General features: G+C 40.9%; 1 protein-coding gene across 1 annotated transcript in view; it reads right to left on the bottom strand.

Annotated features, from left to right (window-relative positions):
* Nucleotides 1-5,934: 5,934 nt before the first annotated feature.
* The window catches only part of PDSS2 (decaprenyl diphosphate synthase subunit 2), a 116,070-nt gene continuing 101,506 nt past the window's right edge, over nt 5,935-20,498 (bottom strand). The window contains exons 6-8 of the mRNA XM_018077940.2: nt 20,125-20,256; nt 14,705-14,740; nt 5,935-7,074 (exon numbers count right to left, since the gene is read on the bottom strand). Coding sequence (XP_017933429.2) covers nt 6,916-7,074; nt 14,705-14,740; nt 20,125-20,256 — 327 coding nt within the window. The 3' untranslated portion in view covers nt 5,935-6,915. The remainder of the gene's footprint in view (nt 7,075-14,704; nt 14,741-20,124; nt 20,257-20,498) is intronic.

The raw sequence follows: 20,498 nt of genomic DNA, 5'->3' as shown, positions 1-20,498 counted from the left end.
TTGTATGATACATTTGGTCCTTTCTCCTGCGGATAAACTTGCAATTTCACCATGTGAAGTCTGTAGAACACGGCTTCCCAGTTTAGTAAGTTGTCTTGTTGCTATTTCTATTTTGAAGAAAAGGGTTGCCTTTCCTCAGGAGATGCACGCTGACAAAAGCATTTTGCAAATAAGCATGAATTAAAGTCAACTTCATGCGCTGCAATGAAGGAATCTCCTACACAGGGGGGAGCCCGAGCATTCTCTGGCTGCTGTCGGGGGCTGGGAATACGGCAGCAACGCCGGGAGCTGCGGGCAGAGTCACGCACAAGTGCAAATGCATGAAAGGGTGGACAAAGGTGATTGCATGAGGCTTTGGTGGATCGATTGCCAACTTGTTTGTCACCCTTTTCTGCCCTTCACCACTCAAAGCAAGCTTAGTACTTTATCTTTTTGGTTATTTTAAAGGCATCTGCTATCAGAATCTTAGTCTAATGGCTACTTTCTCTTAGCTTTACAAAAACAGGCTTAGTTTAAAAGAGAAACACGTGAATGCCAATTATGTAAATAATTAATGCATTTTAGGGATTGATTTCTGAAAGGGAAAAAAAGAAGATAATTTAATGCAAAGACCGTCAGAATAGATGACTTCCACAACTGGAAATATTCTTTCCTTTGAACTGCCTTGAGAGACTGAAAAGCTTTAGCTCTTTATTTTCTGTAAGGCACTGTGCAGGTAAAAGTACTTTAAAGACTACAAAGAATAAAACAAAGTTTGAGGCCTTACTCTTCTGAGAGATTGAAGCAGCTGATAAGAGCAGTGACAGCTAGTCATCTGACCCAGAAGCTACTTCCTTGGCAAATCTGCAGCATGGCACAGTTGCCTGAGTTAGCCTTTTGCGTTGATGAAGATTCAAACACTATCTGCTCAGAAGACAAAGCCACAGAGAGATCTCACCAGGAGGTTTACCCCTGAGGACGGTGGTCTGGCATATTTAACACCGCTTGGGGCAAGAAGCACTCCCCAGCAGCTCCAGAGAATATTTCCCTAATGTTTCCATTAGACCAAAAAGGGTTTTTCAAACTTTTAGCAACTTCTATCAAGTCTGACAGTAAGTCAAATACGGGCCACCTCTGCACTCTTTATTGCAAATAAGACAAGGCACATGCAGGGTTACATTAAGAGAAGCATAGCCAGGCCATCAAATCCATGCAGTCCAATAAACCTGGTAATCCCTTCCCTTCACCTGGCCAGAGGCAGGGCACCTCTATTCCTGGACAGTGTTTTCATTACCTGATTCTTCTAACTGCAAACCAGAAGTTCCTCATTCGTGTCAGGGGGAGTATCAGTCCTTCTACACTGTCTGGGGAATTGCCCAAGAGCAACCGGAGTGGTAATTTTCCTGTATGAGTACTTTTTGGTCACCATTATTCCTTGCATTTCACATACCCCAGCTTCCATGTTTGAGGCATCCCAATTCCTCATGTTCTCATGGTCATGCAGACAGAACCAGAGGGTGGCACATAAATGTGCACATGGTAGCCTTCCCCTTGAGCAGAGAAAGCTCACCTGTTAGCCTAGATGATGGCTGGCACAGACAAGGAGGAAGACATACTATCTTTGAATAGCTGGAACTGTTGGGACAGTCTCTCCCCAGCTGAGACACAGACCTGCAGGGTTGGGGTGGAAGAGAGATGTCTGGCCAAGTCATTAGCACCAGGGTGCTGGCATATGATTGACTGTGTGCTCCATACAAACTTCCACTGTATGGACCATAGGCACGGGACTTCATCTGGGTCTTTTGATGCCTGGTTGTTGTTCAGGCTGCCGCAGATCACCTCTGCCACTAATTCCCTCAGACACTGGAAACCACTCAGTAGTTGTCCACTCTTGCCTCAAGAGTTTATAAGGTCTTTCTCGAGAGGATACTTTTCCTTGGAGCTCAACAGCAGCTGTCTCCAGAGGCTGCTTTGCTCCTTGTCCAATCCCTTTGTTGATGCCACAATCCTTTGTGAGAGATCCCAGCAGTTGGGCCTCCTTGCTCTCCAATTCCTGACTGTTGGCTACAGTATCCCAGCATTGCAGCAGTCAGCTGGTTATTAGCTCACCAGGCTGATGGCTATAATCTTTGTGTGTATCTTGAAGCTAACTCAGGGATAAGGAGCTGGTGATTTCTGGCTTGTTCATGATTTCTCCTTTTCCTCCTGTTGCTGTGACTGTTCTGCTGCACAGCTGCCTGCCTCTCCAATCCTCCTCCTGCTCCCTCTTGGGAGAAGCTTCCTTCCTGACTGACTTCTACCTCCATTGTTTCTTTTTGACTACAGGGGCAACTGATACAGTTGAGAGTTGGGTCTCTGGCTTAGCCATGGTGCCTGTTTGTATGTCTTCAGACACAGAGACCGCCTCTCCCCTCTAAGGGTGCTGAACAGTTCTTGGCAGGCTTAGGCCAGGCCCAGCACAGTGTGAGAAGTTGTGTCTCTTTAGCTAGCCAGGGCGTCCTTTTTTCAAATGTTCTGTCATGTTATCAGGATCCTGCACTTGTTTGGGGGTCAAGTCCTATATTGTCAGAGAGAAAAACTGATCTAGATACCTTGCCACCCACAACCACATGGCCTCAGAACACTCCTAAATATTCAGTTAATCCTACGAAAAGCTGGATACAGATTCTTGAGACACACTGATGTGAGCATTCTAAATACCCAGAGGTGTTCAAAATACTGGAGAGTCATTGCAACAAGGTGGAAAACAACTATCCTGTAGGAGGGGAAGGGGAGGGTGCCATTCTTTGTTTCCTCCACAAACTGTCTCTCAGATGAAAAGAGAGAAAAGGTGTAATTGTTAATTATCTCCACGAGATGGTTCCCAAAGTACTGGGACAGCAGCAATGCAGAGCCCAAATATCAGATTAGGCTCAGGGCCAGTGCTTTTATCAGTTTAATCCAAGGCAAAACAGAACCGAGTGCCGCACAGCATAGCAAACTGCAGAGGACAAAACCAGTCTTCAACAAGCTCTCGAATTGTCAAGCTCACTCTTGAGCATGACAAGGAGTGGGTAAGGAAACAAATAAACTTGCATTGAGAATGAGTAAGTCAACATCATGACCAGCAATAGCTAAACAGGTACATTAAATTCCCTCTAGCACATTCCAGTCAAACGTCATTATCTTGAGCCCTTTGTGTTCCATCCTGGGTACCAAAAAGGACTGTGGTGGCTGGCAGGTAAGCATCTCACAGCTGCCCCCCACAGTGGAGTGCACTATACGTTTTAGTTCTGTGTAGTGAAAGGATGGATGAAGTCCCTTAAAGAGGTATTTTCTGGGATGAGATGAAGCACATCTGGTGTTAGGCACAACTAACCAAGTTAAGATTTGGCACATCCCACCCTCTGTGCCCAGCACAGAGGAACAGCGAGCAGCATTCCTCTCCTTCCAACTGAGGGAAGATGGAGGTTAGAATGTGACTTGCTCATTTACTAAAATCCTGAATGTGCAAAACCATTCAAAGAGTGTTTAAAAGCAGGTAAGGGGACCTGGAGACTAAAAAGAGATGCTTTTAATAACATAAGGCACTTTTAGTAGACTGTTTCCCTTTGGTATTTGCCAGTGCTTCAGCTCAGCGAGCATGAGTGAGGGCAAGGAGACTCTCAGACCAGAAGAGAGTGAGCTTTGTACTGAACTACTTCTGTTCCTTGAGCAGTTTGAAGCTAATAAAGGTAGCTTTTGACCTTCCTGAAGGTCAAAAATATTGTGGGAAGCTGAAATTGATGCCACCAATAAAAGACACATTTTTAATAGATACTTCTGAAAATCCATAACCATTAACGGATGGAGAAGTGTCTCCAGACTCATATCCAGAGCAGGGCAACAGTTAGAAAATTTGTAGGTTGAATTAAAGACAGTTTAACAGATAAAAGGGAAAAAAATGAAAGCAAAACAACAAAAAACAAGTGATACAAAGCAATCACCACGAGTTGACTGATGTGCCAACAGCTCCAGGCAACAGACCCCCTGGAACATCCCAAACACCCCATCCTCAGTTTTTATTGCTGAGCATGATCTTATACGGTGCACACTACCTCAGAGGTCAGTCGAGGTCAGCTGTCCCAGCTGTGCCCCCTCCCTGCCCCTGGCCCACGACCAACCCCCTCAGTGGGTGTCAGAGTGAGAAGCAGAAAAAGCCAGTGCAACCACTGCTGAGCAATAGCTAAAGCATCAGCAGGCCGGCAATGCTGTTTGAGCTACATATCCAAAACATGCACTGTAGAGGATGCTACAAAGAAAATTAAATTCATCACAGTAAGACCCAGTACATTGGGCTAGTTTTTAATTTAGTCTGGTCTAAAAAGCAGTTGGGACCTTGTCCTGTATTTTGTGTGTCAGTGGAATGGTCCAGCAATTCCATACCTGGGATAAATTCAGAGAAGCAGCCAACAAGTATGTCTGCTTGAGTAACTGGTTGACTGAAGTAAATGGTGTGAATGCCTTCCTCAGCTGCCCCTCAGACCACAGGTCTCCCTCTCCCTGACTGCCTTTTAGAGGTTGGTGGGGAAAAGGAATCAAGGGACAAAAATAAGACCAGAACAGCCCCAAAATTACACCATTGAGGTGTGAGGAGTATATTAGTACACAGCAATAACTAATTCACTCAGTTTGACAGATGGCTATAATAGTTTGCTTGTAGTTTACCTGGAAGAAACAAGACAACAAAAATTCCTGAAGAATTACAGATAAATATCTTAATTATAAAATTAATTAATAACATTGATAGGAGATAATTCACATTCTTTTGTCTTTAAGGTTGAATCATATAAGAGCAATCAGAACATTCTGGTGATAAAAATACAAAAAAAAAGAAAGTAATTAATTTTTTATTATTCTCCTTTATTGGTAACAACTACAAATAAAAACTTGTACTTTCATGAAAAAATAAACCAGGTGTACATGGGTTTGCAGTATGTTTGATGTTTCTTTCACAAAACTGAGTTGAGGTGACTCAGAATGTCTCCAGCATAGCCAAGCTTCTTGTAGCCCTGAATCATTATGAACCAATTAACACAGATGTAAGACAAAGACAAGATGATGATGTATGGCTCTTACTATACATAATATGTAAAAAACCAGAGACAAAGAAAACTGAAATAATACTCTGAATTTAGGTATTTATTTAAAACATGTTTTATGTTAGCAGAACTTCAGGGAACTTCACAGGTAACTGCCTGGGATAATCCACGCTTCTCAGTGCTTCTCTTCTGTCTCCAGTCTTCCTGCTGTGGCAACAACACCAACTCATGGAGAAGTGCCAGAGTCTTGGGATGAGAGAAAATGAAGGTAAGAGAGGGCAGGTAAAAGAGGAAGTGTAAGCAAGAAGGGGTCTGGTGTTGAAGCCATTCTCCAGAACAAAGTGAGTCCTGATTTCTGGATGTTGCTCCCAAACAGAGGTTGCGACTCAATGTTGCTTATTATACATAAAATATTATGGTATAGTGTGGGCAGAATGTACACAGAGTACATCATGCAGGATGTATTTTCAGTATACTTTTAGAGGATAGAGTTTTCATTTACGTTTCGCATTGGGTGGAGTGCAACACTCTGGTCTATGACAAACAAACTGTGTGACAGGGGGAGTGAGTGCAGGGAGAAAAGGAGGGAGGAGAGATTTTAACAGAAATAACTCCACTTAGTGTTTGAGTGAGGGATGTAATGAAATCTGTTTGCTGTGCTAGCTGTCTCCAGATTGGGCTGTAATTACACCACAGAAGGAAGAAAGGTAGCTGAGTTTCAATCTAGATCATTTATGTAAACTCAGCCTTCTTGTCAACGGCATTCTCAGATTGCATGTGTGCAAACCACAAAAATCATCTCCTATGTACAAAACAGAGACGGTCTCAAAGTGCAGGCTTCTGATACACCTTATATGCTGTCTGTAATTGGACTTGAAAATTCAACACACTGAGGTTCAAAACTTCTCCAATATTTTCTGCATTTTATTCAGTGCGGTGACTATTCACAGAGAAGCATTCCTGCTTTCTTTATGCCAAAGGATGATGTCTAGCCTTACAAATTAACATTTATTTGGCTTAAATTAACACAAGTGTCACAAACATAGGAAATTCTTTTGTGTAAGACTGTAGAAAAAAAATTCTGGATCTGAAAGAGGGATATTCCCTCCCTCAGAAGAGTTGGGAAAACCTCATTCTTTGATCCAGAGCAACATATTACACAGGCACAGTATAAACCCCAGGCAATCAGTTCCCTTAACAGAGTCAAATTAATATTTGATTAAATATTTTAAAGCTCCTACTTACCATGCTTGATACATTTTCTCAGCAAGTTTCTCAAATACAAAAATCATTAGGCACGGGGTAATTTTATGTTTTAATACATAAAAACAGTGTGAGGAGACATGACTGCACACAGACAGAGAGAGGATTTTCCTCCATTAATCCTCCAATCTGCCCTTCTCCTTGGATAAGCGGGTATGTTAATTCCCGGCTTCGGCAGCTCACTCTCTCTGGGCAGGTTTAAACGAGTTTCTTGTGACACCTGGATCTTCACGCCCTTCCTTCCCTCCCTCCTTCCATCCCTCCCCTCTGGCAGGAAAACCACCGGCCTCCACCCTGGCGCCGTCCCCACCGGTACCCAATCAATACCAACTTATTTCCTGTCCATTTGCTGAGGTCACGAAAACGGGACTCATTAATTATTTCTACTGGTGCAGCCTCAAGTGCGCTTCTGGCACGACAAGCAAAAGCCTTTTGTGACCTTTTTTCTTTCCGCTCCCGAATTTTGCTGGTGGTGATGGTGGCGGCAGCAGCTGGCGTGCATTCCTCTGTTGGGATGGGACGATGAGACGACCAGAGGTGTGAGGCATCGTCAGTCTCTCCGCCAGGCTGCTTCCACCTGTGGAGGGAGAGACGCTCCCCCCAGAGCAGCAGGTCAGGGAAACCTGGTCACGGCGCAGACGATGTTGGCCAAGGCATCCCTGGCCTCGGAGGGAGGGAAATGCTCCAGGGCTGCCAGTGCTCTGTTTCCGTGGCAGCGGCAGAGGTCGATGGCAGAAGTCACACCTTTTCCAGCCTTGATCGCTTCCTGCAGCTGTCAGAAAACAGAAGCACAATGGGTGGGGGTGGTTCAGCAGTAGCAGTGCCAGCGTGCACCACTATCTCTGGGAATACAGGGCTTCCACGGCCCCTTCAGAGGTAAAGGCAAAACCGAAGCCATCAGACAAAGCTCTTAAATCCTCTCAGCTGCTCTGCTTGGCTCTCAACTACAGCTAAACTGTGCACAATTTAAACTACATCACCCATTACTTCTTCACCTGAGAGATACTGGCTCTCCAAAGTGCACACTTAAATTAAAAAAAAATTAAAGTTTTTAAATATCTGGGAATTTCATACCTCAGCCACTGCCTGAGAGCTTTTGTTCAGAACTGGCAAACCAGCCACTCACTCAGACTCTTGTTTTCTGCAGTCAAAACCTGCATTTCATGAACACCCATCTTATCACCTGGTTTTGGAAACCGGCATAGGATGACACATGTTGAATGCGTGTCTTTTGTAATACAAGTTTCTATTTATAGACCATGTGATTACATGTGTCAGAGTGGACAAAAGGAAATTGTGTCAGCAAAATGTGTTAAACTATCACACTGAGCTATATCCATGCAAACTCCTCCTTCTCACTAAGGCTATGGAATTTGACAAAGGCTTGGTGATGCACCATATGAGAAAGAAAATATTTTCATGGAATAACAGACATTTCAGGGCAAACTAGGTTAAATTTCTTATGAAATAACACAAAAATTACAAACAAAACATGTTTTTTTTCCCAGTACCTGAACTTAGCAGAAGCTCTAAACAGCAAACACTCTTATTAAGGGCATTTTTATTTTCAGTTATTATTTTTTCTTGAACGGCATCACGAGACTGCCACAAAACATGGTTACATTTTCCACTCTAAAATACAAGTGTTCCCAGACCAACTCTAGCCTGATGCCTCATGCCAGAGCCTGGGAATCAAGGCCAGGTGGATCTCTGGGATTTGATTATTCCAAAAGCATTAAAGCATTTCATGATCTTTAATGTGCCCCACCTGGCTTTCACAGCCATCTTACTTCACTGTACCAGCTTTTAAAAGAGGGGCTTTTCTTGCACATAGGTATCTACAGTAACAAACTATACAAGGTTTTATAAGTCATGTTTTCCACCAATACACAGCTCATTGCTTCGTTTAAAAATACATCAGTATGACCTTACCTATCCAGTTAAAATAATGTAAAAATAAAAAAATCCTAAGATATGACCAAACGGAAAGTTACCCGCTTTCTATACACACTTGCATTCATACAGAATGAATAACACTTCTTATCTGAATACAAACTGGAGTGGATTCATTATCTGTATTTAAAGATGAAATTAGCTGAAAGCATATTACAGCATTTGAGTGTTCAAGTCCCAGTTCATAAAAATTTTATTCTCACTTCAGTTAGAATCTTCCTGCACTGTGTGCTGGAAAGGAACTTGCCCTGAGGCATAAATGCATTGCACAGCTAATTCCACATGTCTCCTAATGAATGAGAATCAGCCACATATTCACGGCTCTGCAGCAAAGGTGGGGATAGGTGAGATGAGGCATGCTAGCAGTGTGAAAAGGTGTCTCTTTCCCTTTCTTTGAGGCACAGCCCTGTGAGACAGTGGAACCCACACATCTTGAAGCCAACTCTGCTGATTTGCTAAAGCTTATTAAAAAGGATTAGCACGCCTTCTAATACTGATGTAAGTATATACTGGGATGTAAACAGCAAAGAAAATAGCTCCTAGAAAGGCTTCAATTTGGTCAAAGGTCAGAGGAGCTTAGCTTAGGCCTATGTATGATGGCACATATGTACCATGACTTAGTCGAAACAGCACAATCTGGAAAGGGGGAGAATCCTAACACAAGGACGCAATCCATTTACACGCTTGTCTTGAGTAAGTCCTTAGACACGTGTACTGCTTTGAAGCCCACACAATTGCACAGCTCGTGTCAAACTACACGCAGAGGAACCACTATACAAAAATCAGACTAATTCGCTATTGAATGTTTCCAAGCAAAGTTCAAGGAACGTCAAAACAAAAAATACCCACTCCTATGGCAGCTCCTTCCTCAGCTTTTCAGTTAAAGATTATTGTATGAAATGAACAATTTACAGTCCTCAAAAACTTACCTCTTCTATATTCCATTTGCAGAAGTGGCTGGTCAACTCAAATGAGCATACACAGAGGCAAAACAGTCTGAACTAACCAGACTGCATGCTACCTGTATCTCAGCTGGGGTTGTAAAAGAAAAAAAGGAAGTACAAATTTGGCATTTGGTAGTAGGATAGTTAGAGAAATACAGGAAATAACTCCATAGGAAAAAAAGCTTCAGTAGCTCTGCTATATGCAAAACTCCCCTAATATAAGACTTTAGTTGTATTTGCATTACAGTTACACTTCCAGACTCTCTCTCAAATTTTGACCTTCAATAGTTTTATGTAATGAACTTCAGAAACTAAGAACACAGAATAAAAAAACAATGTATCCAGAATAGAAGTATTATTTTAAAACTTCATTTGGATAGGAACAGGTGATTTCTGCAGCAAATACCCAGAAAAGCAAAATGAACTGCTTTTATTTGTTACTTTATAAACTTTAATTAAGCTGCTTCATTAATTTCTTTGAAATAAACGAGTCTGTTCTTTTAGTCTCTACTTACATGGCATCATTTTGTGCATATTTCCACTTGCAGGAACAATTTAATCCATGCAACCTTCTTCAGAATGACATTCAGTAATTAAAACCAAATACAAGTCAAAATACAGATTGCTTAGCTATACTTTTCTCCTGTTGAACTGCGAGATATGCTGGAATACTCCATTCTTATTTGTAAGCTTTTGTTTAGACCATGGGCACTACAGCCCTACTTTGTTCTAAAGGTGCTGAGACACCAAAAAATCACCAACTGGTGATTGGTTATTTAAATTCAGCTTATAGAGTAGTCTTCCAATAGCACAGCCAAGTTTAAACTCAGATGAGAAGTGATCTCCTTCCCAGTATATCAGCACAGTTTTCTTCAGCATCTTCTGTTTTCCTCAACATATTCAGACACTGACCAGGCTTGACAGTTTTGCCTCATACAGAAGAAGTTCAGAACCCAAAGTTTTACCTCTGAATGTTGTCCTATGACTCTAAGAACTAAAAAACCCAGCACCATCATAATCTTCACTGTCTTAAGATAATGAAAAAAACCTGTGCTGCCTAGATCATACAATACATAAAATTGTAGTGGAGTCATATTTCTGCTCCTACTTTGAAGCATTAATGTTTGGAAGTCTTTTATTAAGTATTTCGGCACATTCATAAGGGATATTCTGCATTTGGATTAACAGTCTTGATAGGATCTACACAGCTTTTAGAGTCTACAGGTTTGTTACAAGTATAAAAAAGTAATTAAGTGGTGATGTTGAAACTCAAACCAACTGCTAGTTTCACATAGGGTACATAAATACATCTAAAAGAATCTGCCCCTTACCAGGCTTGACCACACTCTACTAGATTTAAATCAATGACCAACACACACTACATGCTATTTTTCTGGTGTTTCAGCTACACTCCTTTTCCTTCATAGTTATTGACACACTTTTTTTTCTTGAAGTAGTGTGTCCCTAAAGCAAAGATCATAAACCACTTCTCGGGCTGTGTTAGCAAGTGTATTCAGTCCCTGTTTGGGCTGTTGGGATTGAGTCTGGAGTGCTGTGCCCAATTTTGGGCTTCCCATTAAGTGAAAGACATTGCTGTGCTGCAGCAAGTGCAGTGGGAGGCTACCCAGGTGATACGGGCCTGGAGCAGTACATGCTCTGCAAGAAAATGCTGGAATTGTTTAGTTCATCCATAAGAAGAGAAGGCTGTTACTACTGTCCCAACTACCTCATGGGCCAGGAGCCAGAACTGGGCTCTTCTCAGAGGTGTACATGGAAGGGATGAGAGGTAATGGGCACAGGTTGCAGCATGGGAAATGCTGATTAGACCCAAGGAAATTCTTTTCCATCAGGAGGGGGGTCAAGCACTGGTCAGGCTGTTCAGGTTGGCTGTGCAATCTCTGTCCTTGCAGATACTCAAAAGTTAACTGAGCAAACCCATACGGGCTCTGCTTTGAGCGAGGGGCTGGACCAGACAACCCTCAGAGGTCCCTTCAGACTTCAATTATTGTACGATTCTGTGAATAAAGTAGAGTTCAAAGTACTATGTTTCCCAGTCCATTTGTTTCAAAAAGGCAAAGAGATCATTTCTCATCCGTACCACAGCAGTTAAGTATTTGCCTTTCAGACCAACTGCTCTGGATTGCTGTTGGACAGAACGGCTGGTCTGAGGGCAGCAAGAGGTCAAAGGGGCAAGCTAAGAACTGCTGGATTTTGGAGACTGAAGAATTAAAGGAGTCAAAAACTAAGCAGGTGTTCAAGTACAAAGACAACTAATTTCAAATTCTCTCTGCTGAGACATTTCTGCCTCACTAGCCAAAGGAAAGAAGATTCCTTTCAGACAGTGTTACCTGTAGGGAACAACAAATCGGGGGCAGAGAGATTGGAGAGTATTTTGGCTGTACTAGACTTTATGTGCAATAGGAGAATGAGAACACTGAAATTCCTAATTTTTTTTTTTTGCTATAGTCAACCTTAGGATTCATTATTTCAGTGGCAAGATATCAACAAGTAACTTCAGAATTTTTTTATGTTGTTATTTTAGAAGAATGATCCTAAACCAGCTTAATTTATTGTAAAATCTATTAAAAAAAATTTTCATTATGAAATCTTCAAACATCATGCATTTTCTCTGATCTTGAAGTGAGCTAAAACATTCTACATTTTTGCAGTGCACAGTATTTGCTGAAATAAAAAGAAAACCCAAACCCCCAAATCTAAATTGATCTGTGGCTGAGTGACTGAACAACGCTGTAAGTGTATGCAGTGTTTTGCACTGGCTTTTCTAAATTTATTTTCTCTTTTGTGGGAACAGCATGCTCGATACGCACTGGTGGTTTAGACTGCTGAAATGCTACTTCAAAAAGGTATGACGTGTTTCACAGGTAGTAGATTAATTTTGTCAGGTTTTTTCCATTCTTTTCTAAATACTTTGGAATGTTTCAGCAACCACTCTTGGAGTTTTTGTGGCTGGACACAGGCTTGTGCTCTACGTTCTCAAAATGGGCTGGACGATCACTTATTTGCATCCCTTTGTAATGTCATAAGATTTTAATTTTTTTTTTTTAAATCTTTGTTGGCTACATGCAGAATATGTCAGCTGAAACTGGGGCAGTATTTATCCAATATTTTCTTAGAAATTTCTTCTGTACAAAGGTAAATAAATGCATCTTCAAAGGGCCCAGACACTTTGCAGAAACTTCCATAAGCAGAATAGGATTTATTTTCCTTACTCATCTGACAAACAGAAGAATTTTCTTTTTACTTCAAACTAAAAGCTACACTATAAATAGGATGAGACCAAATCTGATGAGGGTTGCCCCCAAGAGCAGAGGAAAGATGGCCTGCTTACAAGGAGCACTGCTGTTACACACTTCTTATACTACACTTTGCCAAAAAATTATAAGTCATCCTGAGAGACGGAGTGATTGTACAGACTCTTTGTTATTTTAGAAGAGATACCAACTCCTCTTCCTTAGGCCTTTCCGTGTCTTTCACACTGAACTTTTGAACAAGACCCACTAGCTTTTAAATCTAAACAATGGTACTTGTGATGGCTTTTTACCAAAAAGCATAACTTCCTTAAATCCCATTAATGCAAATAGTGACTGGTAATGTCATCTTAACATACACAAGCAATCAACTTCATATTTATGTTAAAAAATGTGATGGTTGTTTGCTTTAGTGAAACAAAAGTTGCGCTGGACTCTCATACCAAAGAAGTGGGAAAATACCCACTGACTATAAAGATGCAACTGGTTGTTGATACTGGATGTACACTTTGATAATTCAGACATTAATTCCAACAAAAAATAAGAAAATTGCTTAATCTGAATGGTTTTGGTTGCTTTTGTAATATTACTAACACATCTAAAAAACCCCATCTTCATTAAATCACTGACACTGATTTTTCATTATATGTAACAAAAAGACCTAATGGCAGAGGTTGCTCCAAAACAAACAAGACAAATCTTCATGGAAAACCAACACAGCTCAAAAGCACCTACAAACAACAACCCTCTGGTTTTAACTCTTTGCTGCATTTCAGGAGCAAGAGAGTGAATCAATCGTCTACAGTCCCATGACACATCTCATGATGATTCTCTGGCATTTAAACAAAACCATGGGACTACTGTCATTTACACCATGGGGCTGCACTGCAGCAGGATGAATGCACTCACCGTGGTGGTCAGCAGTGAAATAATTTCAGTCAAAATACAGAATACACTGACAAATGTTTAATTTAGTAAAGCAATTTTAGATGCTTTTCTTCCCTCCTCTGTTTTTTAAAGTATAGGAATGACATTTTATGGACCACAGTTGTAAAAATTAAAAGGAGAAAACCCCTTCTGGACTTACTTAAAAAAGCAAGTGGCCTGGCTTAAACATTCACAGAAGTGTCCCACAGACATATTTGAAGAATAAATTTAGTGCTCTCAGTGGTGATTTAGAAAAAAGAAAACTGATACAACGGTGACTGTTGTAGAGAAAAACCTAAAAGCACAATGATTTTAAGTAGCAAGGTAAGGTTAAAATCCTTTTTAAGTTCTAAGAGGAAGGACAGAGTTTTTCTAATAATCCAAATCACAGTTTTCCTTAATACAGAATAATTCAAATGAACTGACCTGTACTTGTGTGTTAGCCTTTCATACTAGCAGCAATCAGTCAGAGCTGTAACACTCTTCAGGCCCCAGTTCAAGAAGCAATTCTCAATCATGCATGTGGCTCAATAATTTATATATTATTTCCCACTGATGCTGGAGATAACTGACTGGGCCTTCACAATTTACTTAAGACTCAGAACTAAGTCAGGCTCATGCTCAGTGAGTTAGGGACACAATGTCATCATCTGTCTCTACCACAACCATGCTGTGCTCAAATATTTAACCAGGAGAACCTTCTCAGCCACCTCCTGCAGCTCTCTAAGAGCTTTAGGGTGTCCCAGCTACTTCCAGCTACTTAGTCAGGTCTGTCTTTATCATAGAGGAGTAGCAAATATAGTGGTGACTTAGCTAAAAGTTGTAATGTGGACTGGAAGAAACACTATGTATAGTTTTTAATAGATGGCTTGGAACTAAGGCAAGATTTAAAAAAATTAGCAGCATACTCTACCAAAATAGAGAGACCAGTGATAGGATCTAACCTGCAAATGACTCTAAGAAAAAAAGACAGAAAAAGCCATCAGAATCCTGGTTTCAAAACCAAGTTTGGGGAAGTAAATGGGAGAAATAACAGCAAAAATGATTATTCAATGTCTACTAATTATTAAATTACTATTATTAAACACATTATTAAAATTCTATCATTAAATAGATACATTTGATAGTTACAGTACAGCTGTTACTGGTTTTTTAAAATCAGGAAATGGCATAAGCCATTTTTCTCCGTTCATATACACATGCACAAATTATAGCCTAACTTTGAGAAGGACGTTTCCTTCAATTGTCAAGAATATCCTTGAAAATATTTAAAAATATTAAAAATTAATTATAAATGTAATTTACCAACCTTTTTGTAGTCCATTATGTTTCCTTTTCCTTGTGCCTTAAAAAGAAAGAGATTTTATATAAGACATTATATACTACAAACTAGAGTTGCAAGAATAAAGAATGCAATTAAAAGAGCTACTACTTCAAACATAACTGACTTTCTTTAGGAATCTGATACAGAAAACCTTAAAATACAACTAAATGTGTTACCAGCTTATACAACATGGTTCTTTTTCAGATGAGAGCTGCAGATACTTAATGTAATTTTTAGGCTTTTTTATTATGACTTGTAGTTAAACATTTGTTGAATCCAAAGTGTTTTGGTCTCAAGAGATCTTGCTGTTTGCATTAATTAATCTCTCCCATGAGATTTCGAAATAAGCTATACTCCATATCAGCAATAACAGAACTTATTTTCTTAAAAGAGAACTCTGTATATCTACAGTGATTTGCACTAGGTAATAGTCTACAGCTTTCAAAAGGGGATGTTGGATGATGTCAGTGCTCTTACACCTGGGTTAGAGGTGCTTTTTGGTTTAAAATTGTATTTAAGCTTCAGCATCACCCTTTTAAGTAAGAGAGAGATAAAACCTGTAACTCCTAATACTTTCAGAAAGAAATATGAATAAACTTTACATTTCTTCTTGCCCAGATGCAGGCAAGTACATAGTAGACCCTGAGACAGCTCAGTTACTTAGAGTATGGTGCTAATAACACCCAAGGTTGTGGGTTTGATCCCTGTACAGGCCATTCACTTAAGAGTTGGACTCTATAATCCTTGTGGGTCCCTTCCAATTCGGAATACATAGATCCTGATGAATATTTGCAGAGATCCAACTTCCTCAATTTTGTTACAGGATGATGTAGACAGGAAGATGTTTTTCTCACTCAGTGGCAGTGCTCTGACAGAACCAGAGCATTCCCGCTCAACCACCCTGAAAGCCCTTCCCTGAGGTCAGATCCAGTGTCATTATCACTTCATTCAACCACAGCTCCTCTTTTTTCAGGCACATTAAAGAAAAAAATCATCTGTTTCTTTCCCTCTAGCTTCCACAAGGAAAGACCACAAATCTCAGTTCTTCTGGAATGTGCCTCCTGAAAAGATGTAGTTTAGGACCACTACCCCTCCATGTCCTCTGTGGGCACTTGAGAGATCAGCCAAAAGGAGCAGACAACAGGCACAAGGAGAAGAGCTGAAGCCCACACTGAAGAGGAACACTATGTGGCAAGCACAGCTTTAAAGAGATGTTGCCAAGATGGCACAGATTTGGAAAATAAATTAATTTTTGTACGGGAGGAAAAATAAAATAAAGAAAAGAACCCTCGAGAGACTAAACAAATGGAAAATGAAGGAAAACAGTAGATATGTTATCTACATGATAACAGAGCTGATTCCTCTGAAGGAGAAAGGCGACTGATCCACCAAATCTCTTTGCTTCTCTCTTTAATCTTCTCAAGAGGCAGCTTTTCTGGAATGCATATTAAGAAAACAGCCTGATAGAACTTGGGAGTAGCAAAACTACTGCCAATAACTGCTTCCTTATTTGTGTATTCCCATCACTTTGATTTGCCAACTTTTATTCACCCAGTTGGATCTTTCAGCTTCTTCAAAATATATCTAGTAGTTATATTGTATATCAGTACACACCAGAAACATGTTCCTTACCAAGTGATTGTCTATATGCGGATTCACATTGCAGCAGAGAATCTGACAACATGTTTTTTGGAAGATATTTTTTGGTCTCAGCAATACCAGAAGAGGTGTGCTCCCCCTGCCTCCTCCTGCTCTTATAACCAACAACAAGAATATTTCCTCATGATCTGTTCCTGTCAAGCATTCAAGTCAATGGCAGTTGTGTTTCTCCAAGCAGCAACCTTACCCAATCTGTCTCCAAAGCCTTCTTTACTACAACTGCATAGTTGTACTAACTTTGCTTTTGCTTTTTTTTTGTTTTTTACCCTCACAGCAGTTTGACTCTGACTTTTTCTGACTCTCATCTCAGACACACAGATCTTTTTTACCTTTTACATCAGACTTGCTCAACTGGTTAAGCTTCTGACATGGACTGAGTGGACTGCATGTGGTTTAGCTATTTAAGCCATACAAATGACATTGCACAAGAGGGTGGCTTATGAGCATTGCCAGTATGATGAAGTCTCTGGTTTGAGTGCTTGGCCAACACTGAATGTCACACAGTGAAAGTGACTGTGGATGATATCTCAAAGAGCTTGTAGTTAATGAAAGATGATTTTCCTTTATAAACCAACACAAGTGAAGAAAGGCTCCTGAGCGAGATATTCTATGTTGCAGTGAGTAGTTAGTTGAGTAGTATGGTATCATCATCATCATGGCTAGGCTTTGGGAACAAAGATTTGGGAAAGGCTCTATCCACATTTGTTACAAGCACACTGGTGGCTAATAAGGCCAATACAAGATAGACACGTCTGATTGCAAAAGGCACAGCAGAAAGACTCCTTAGATGGTGTATTCTGCAAGGCACGATTCTTTCTGCGTTGTCTTTTCTCCTCAAGAGTGATCCTGCGTGCTTTTTCAAAGGAAGCAGCTGCGTTATAGATGGTGTGTCTCCAGACCTCCCGACTGGAGGCCAGAGTAGACCAGTTATGTTGATCAATATGGCCAAGGTCGAGATGTTGTTTCAGGGAGTCCTTGTATCTTCTCTTCAGGGCTCCTCTCTTGTGGCAGCCGGTGGCAAGTTCACCATAAAGCAAGATCTCAGGGAGGCAGTGGTCCTTCATCCTTGAGACGTGTCCTGCCCAACGTAGCTGTGTTCTCAGCAACATGGTCTCAATGCTTGTGATTGCTGCTTGTTCTAGAACAGATGTATTAGTACATAATCTGACCAGTGGGTGTTTGGGACTGTGCGGAGACAGTGCTGATGGAAGCGTTCTAAGAGACGCAGGTGGTGGCGGTAGATGACCCACGATTTTGAACCATATAAAAGAGTAGACAGCACTATGGCTCTGTAAACACTGATCTTGGTACTTTTCTTCAAGTGTTTATTACGCCATACTCTTTTATGGAGTTTTCCAAAAGCACTAAATGCCTTCGCTAACCTGTTGTCTATTTCTCCGTCAATCTTACCACCCGAGGAGATGAGGCTGCCTAGGTAATTAAACTGCTGGACTGATTTGAGCTCTGATTGGCCAATGGTGATGTGGGGATGATGGGGGACTTCCTGAGGTGCAGGTTGATAGAGAACTTCTGTCTTCTTTAAGCTGACTTCCAGCCCAAAGAGCTCAGCAGCGTCTGCAAAGCAGGATATTAAACTCTGCAGAGCTGCTTCTGTGTGGGCCACAAGGGCGATGTCATCAGCATAAAGCAGCTCCCGGACAAGATGATTTAGGGTCTTAGTGTGGGCCTTCAGTCACCTTAGGTTGAAAAAGCTTCTATCAGTACGGTATCAAATGTAGATACCATCCTGATCATTGAGGTCTGCTGTGGCCCTTTGGAGCATCATGCTGAAAAAGATTGTGAATAGAGTTGGTGCAAGAACGCAGCCTTGTTTCACATCACTGGTTATTAGAAAGGGCTCAGAAAGTGCATTGCCATGTCTGACTTGGCCGTGCTGATCCTCATGGAGTGAGATGATCATTTTAAGGAACTTGGGGGGGCATCTTAAACATTCCAAAATCTGCCATAGACCTTTTCTGCTCACAGTATCGAAAGCCTTGGTGAGATCAACAAAGGTTACATAGAGATCTTTATTCTGTTCCCTACACTCCTCTTGCAGTTGTCTGAGAACAAATACCACGTCTGTGGTACTCCTGTTGGCTCTGAAACCACATTGGTTTTCAGGTAGAATTCCTTCTGCTATAGCGGGTATTAGTCTGTTCAAGAGTATTCTTGCCAGGATTTTGCCAGCAATGGAGAGCAGAGTAATACCATGGTAATTTGAACAGTCTGATTTAACTCCTTTCTTCTTATACAAAGTGATGATGACTGCATCATGAAGGTCTGAACACTTTCAGTATAGTAAATACCATGTATAAAGTATACATACGTATATGTATAAATGTATGAAGTAGCAGTAGACAGCAAATACTTCTGCATAGTACATGTCACTTTGCACCCTGGCTTCCTTCACAAAGAACTGCTTTGTTGTTTCTATAATGCCCATTTTTGGTATGAAAATTTAGTAAGCAGACAGACAGCACTCCTGGAGTCCTGCAATCTCCTCTAGATTCTGCAGATGGGAAATTGTTTCAAAGCTTTTATACACCGTGCTGTGGAAATACCATTATTCTCCAACTGCAATAATCCAAATCCATTTACATTCAACTCACATATGGGCCTTGTGTTGTGACTGTAAGATTCCAAAATTCTTTGTCATGCATTGTGAACTACCAGCCCCTAACTTCAAAATGACAATAGGTTTGCTTCACCTTAAGATTCCCCAACTCCACACCACTGTACAGCTGTAGATTCTGCATATATTTCCCAGATTTTACTGCTGAAGAGACTATGCCCCTTGCTTTCATTATGTGGAGGTAGGCTGCAACCTGGACATCATGAATGCAGAATGAGGCAAAGGCTTGGACTCCATCCCCTGTACCCAAGACTCTTGTTTTAAACCAGCAAGGAAAGGAGCCATTCAACCAACACATCTTGAATGAATATGCTTGCACAGAGCCAACTTCTTATTGAAGGCAGTAGCCTTTTTAACAAAAAAATCTGTGTAACTACAAGCAGGAATTTCCAAATGGCAGTCATGATTGTTGTTTAGACAGACAAAACATGTCCAACTGACGAGTGTTTAATTTTGGCCATTTCAGCGCTTCCCCCTCCTTTCCCTTCTTGCTGCTTTCTACAGTTACCTATTTGTATTTCAGAAGCACCCAAGAAGCTATTCATGGACCTGATTCCTGCTGTGGTACAAGACAGCTACCACATAGCTATCTTATTGCCTTCCTCATCTAAGGGTTAGAGGAAAAAAATAGCTGAATAAGAGAACAAAGAATAAGGATATCAGATCTCACAAATATTTTGTAGTAGTCTAAAAGCCAAGTCCCCAAAATCTTTCTCCCTTCATCCAAAATTACTGCTCCCAGAGTCAAGCTGGCAGAAGGAAATGTGTCTACCTTTCAAGCACTGTGATTGTTGAAGTTCTTTGCTTTAAGCTGCCAGTGAAAGTAGCTTTAAACTAAGATTTAATACTGCACAAGTATTGCAGAGGACCAGATATAAGCTCCACATAAATGAATCTGTTTGTTACACTGACACACACAAGTTTGACAGAGCTTGACTGTCAGGTCCCTAGATTTCCCCCACCTCTTGAAAGCATGGAAGAGAGAGATAGTAAGCATTGGAGAGCATAGGTAAACTTGTTGTTAATTTCTAAGTTTCTTTGAAGATTAAAAGTACGGATAGCAAGAGATAAACGGCAAAACCAGGAAATTCTAAACAATGCTTTAATTTACCTCTCTAATCTGCTTAATCCATGCCTCCCTTCCAAGGAATTCCTGATGAAGGATTGCAGGAGCAGAATTCAAACTGAAGGCCATTGTGTCACTCGAACTTTCTTTAACAAATGGCTGAAGGTCTGAATGTAGCTGAAAGAGAAGAACACATTTCTTCAGTTCCCAGGAACAGTCTACATATCCACCCACGCACCAAACTGAGGTCCATATCCTGATTCCACACCTACTCACCACTTTCTGCTTTGACACTTGTACTTTGGTTGCACTTTTTCAAGTTTGGGGGAGGGACAGAAAGATGTTGTGAAACCATTGCAGTGGTGGAAAGCTGTGGTAAAGAGAAGCATGTATAGAGTCTGCAAAGACATGGGTAAAGG

The sequence above is a fragment of the Manacus vitellinus genome, unplaced genomic scaffold (assembly GCF_001715985.3).
Source record: "Manacus vitellinus isolate BGI_N305 unplaced genomic scaffold, ASM171598v3 scaffold_4_pilon, whole genome shotgun sequence".
NCBI lineage: Eukaryota > Metazoa > Chordata > Aves > Passeriformes > Pipridae > Manacus > Manacus vitellinus.
This window is presented reverse-complemented; position numbering and strand designations above follow the sequence as displayed.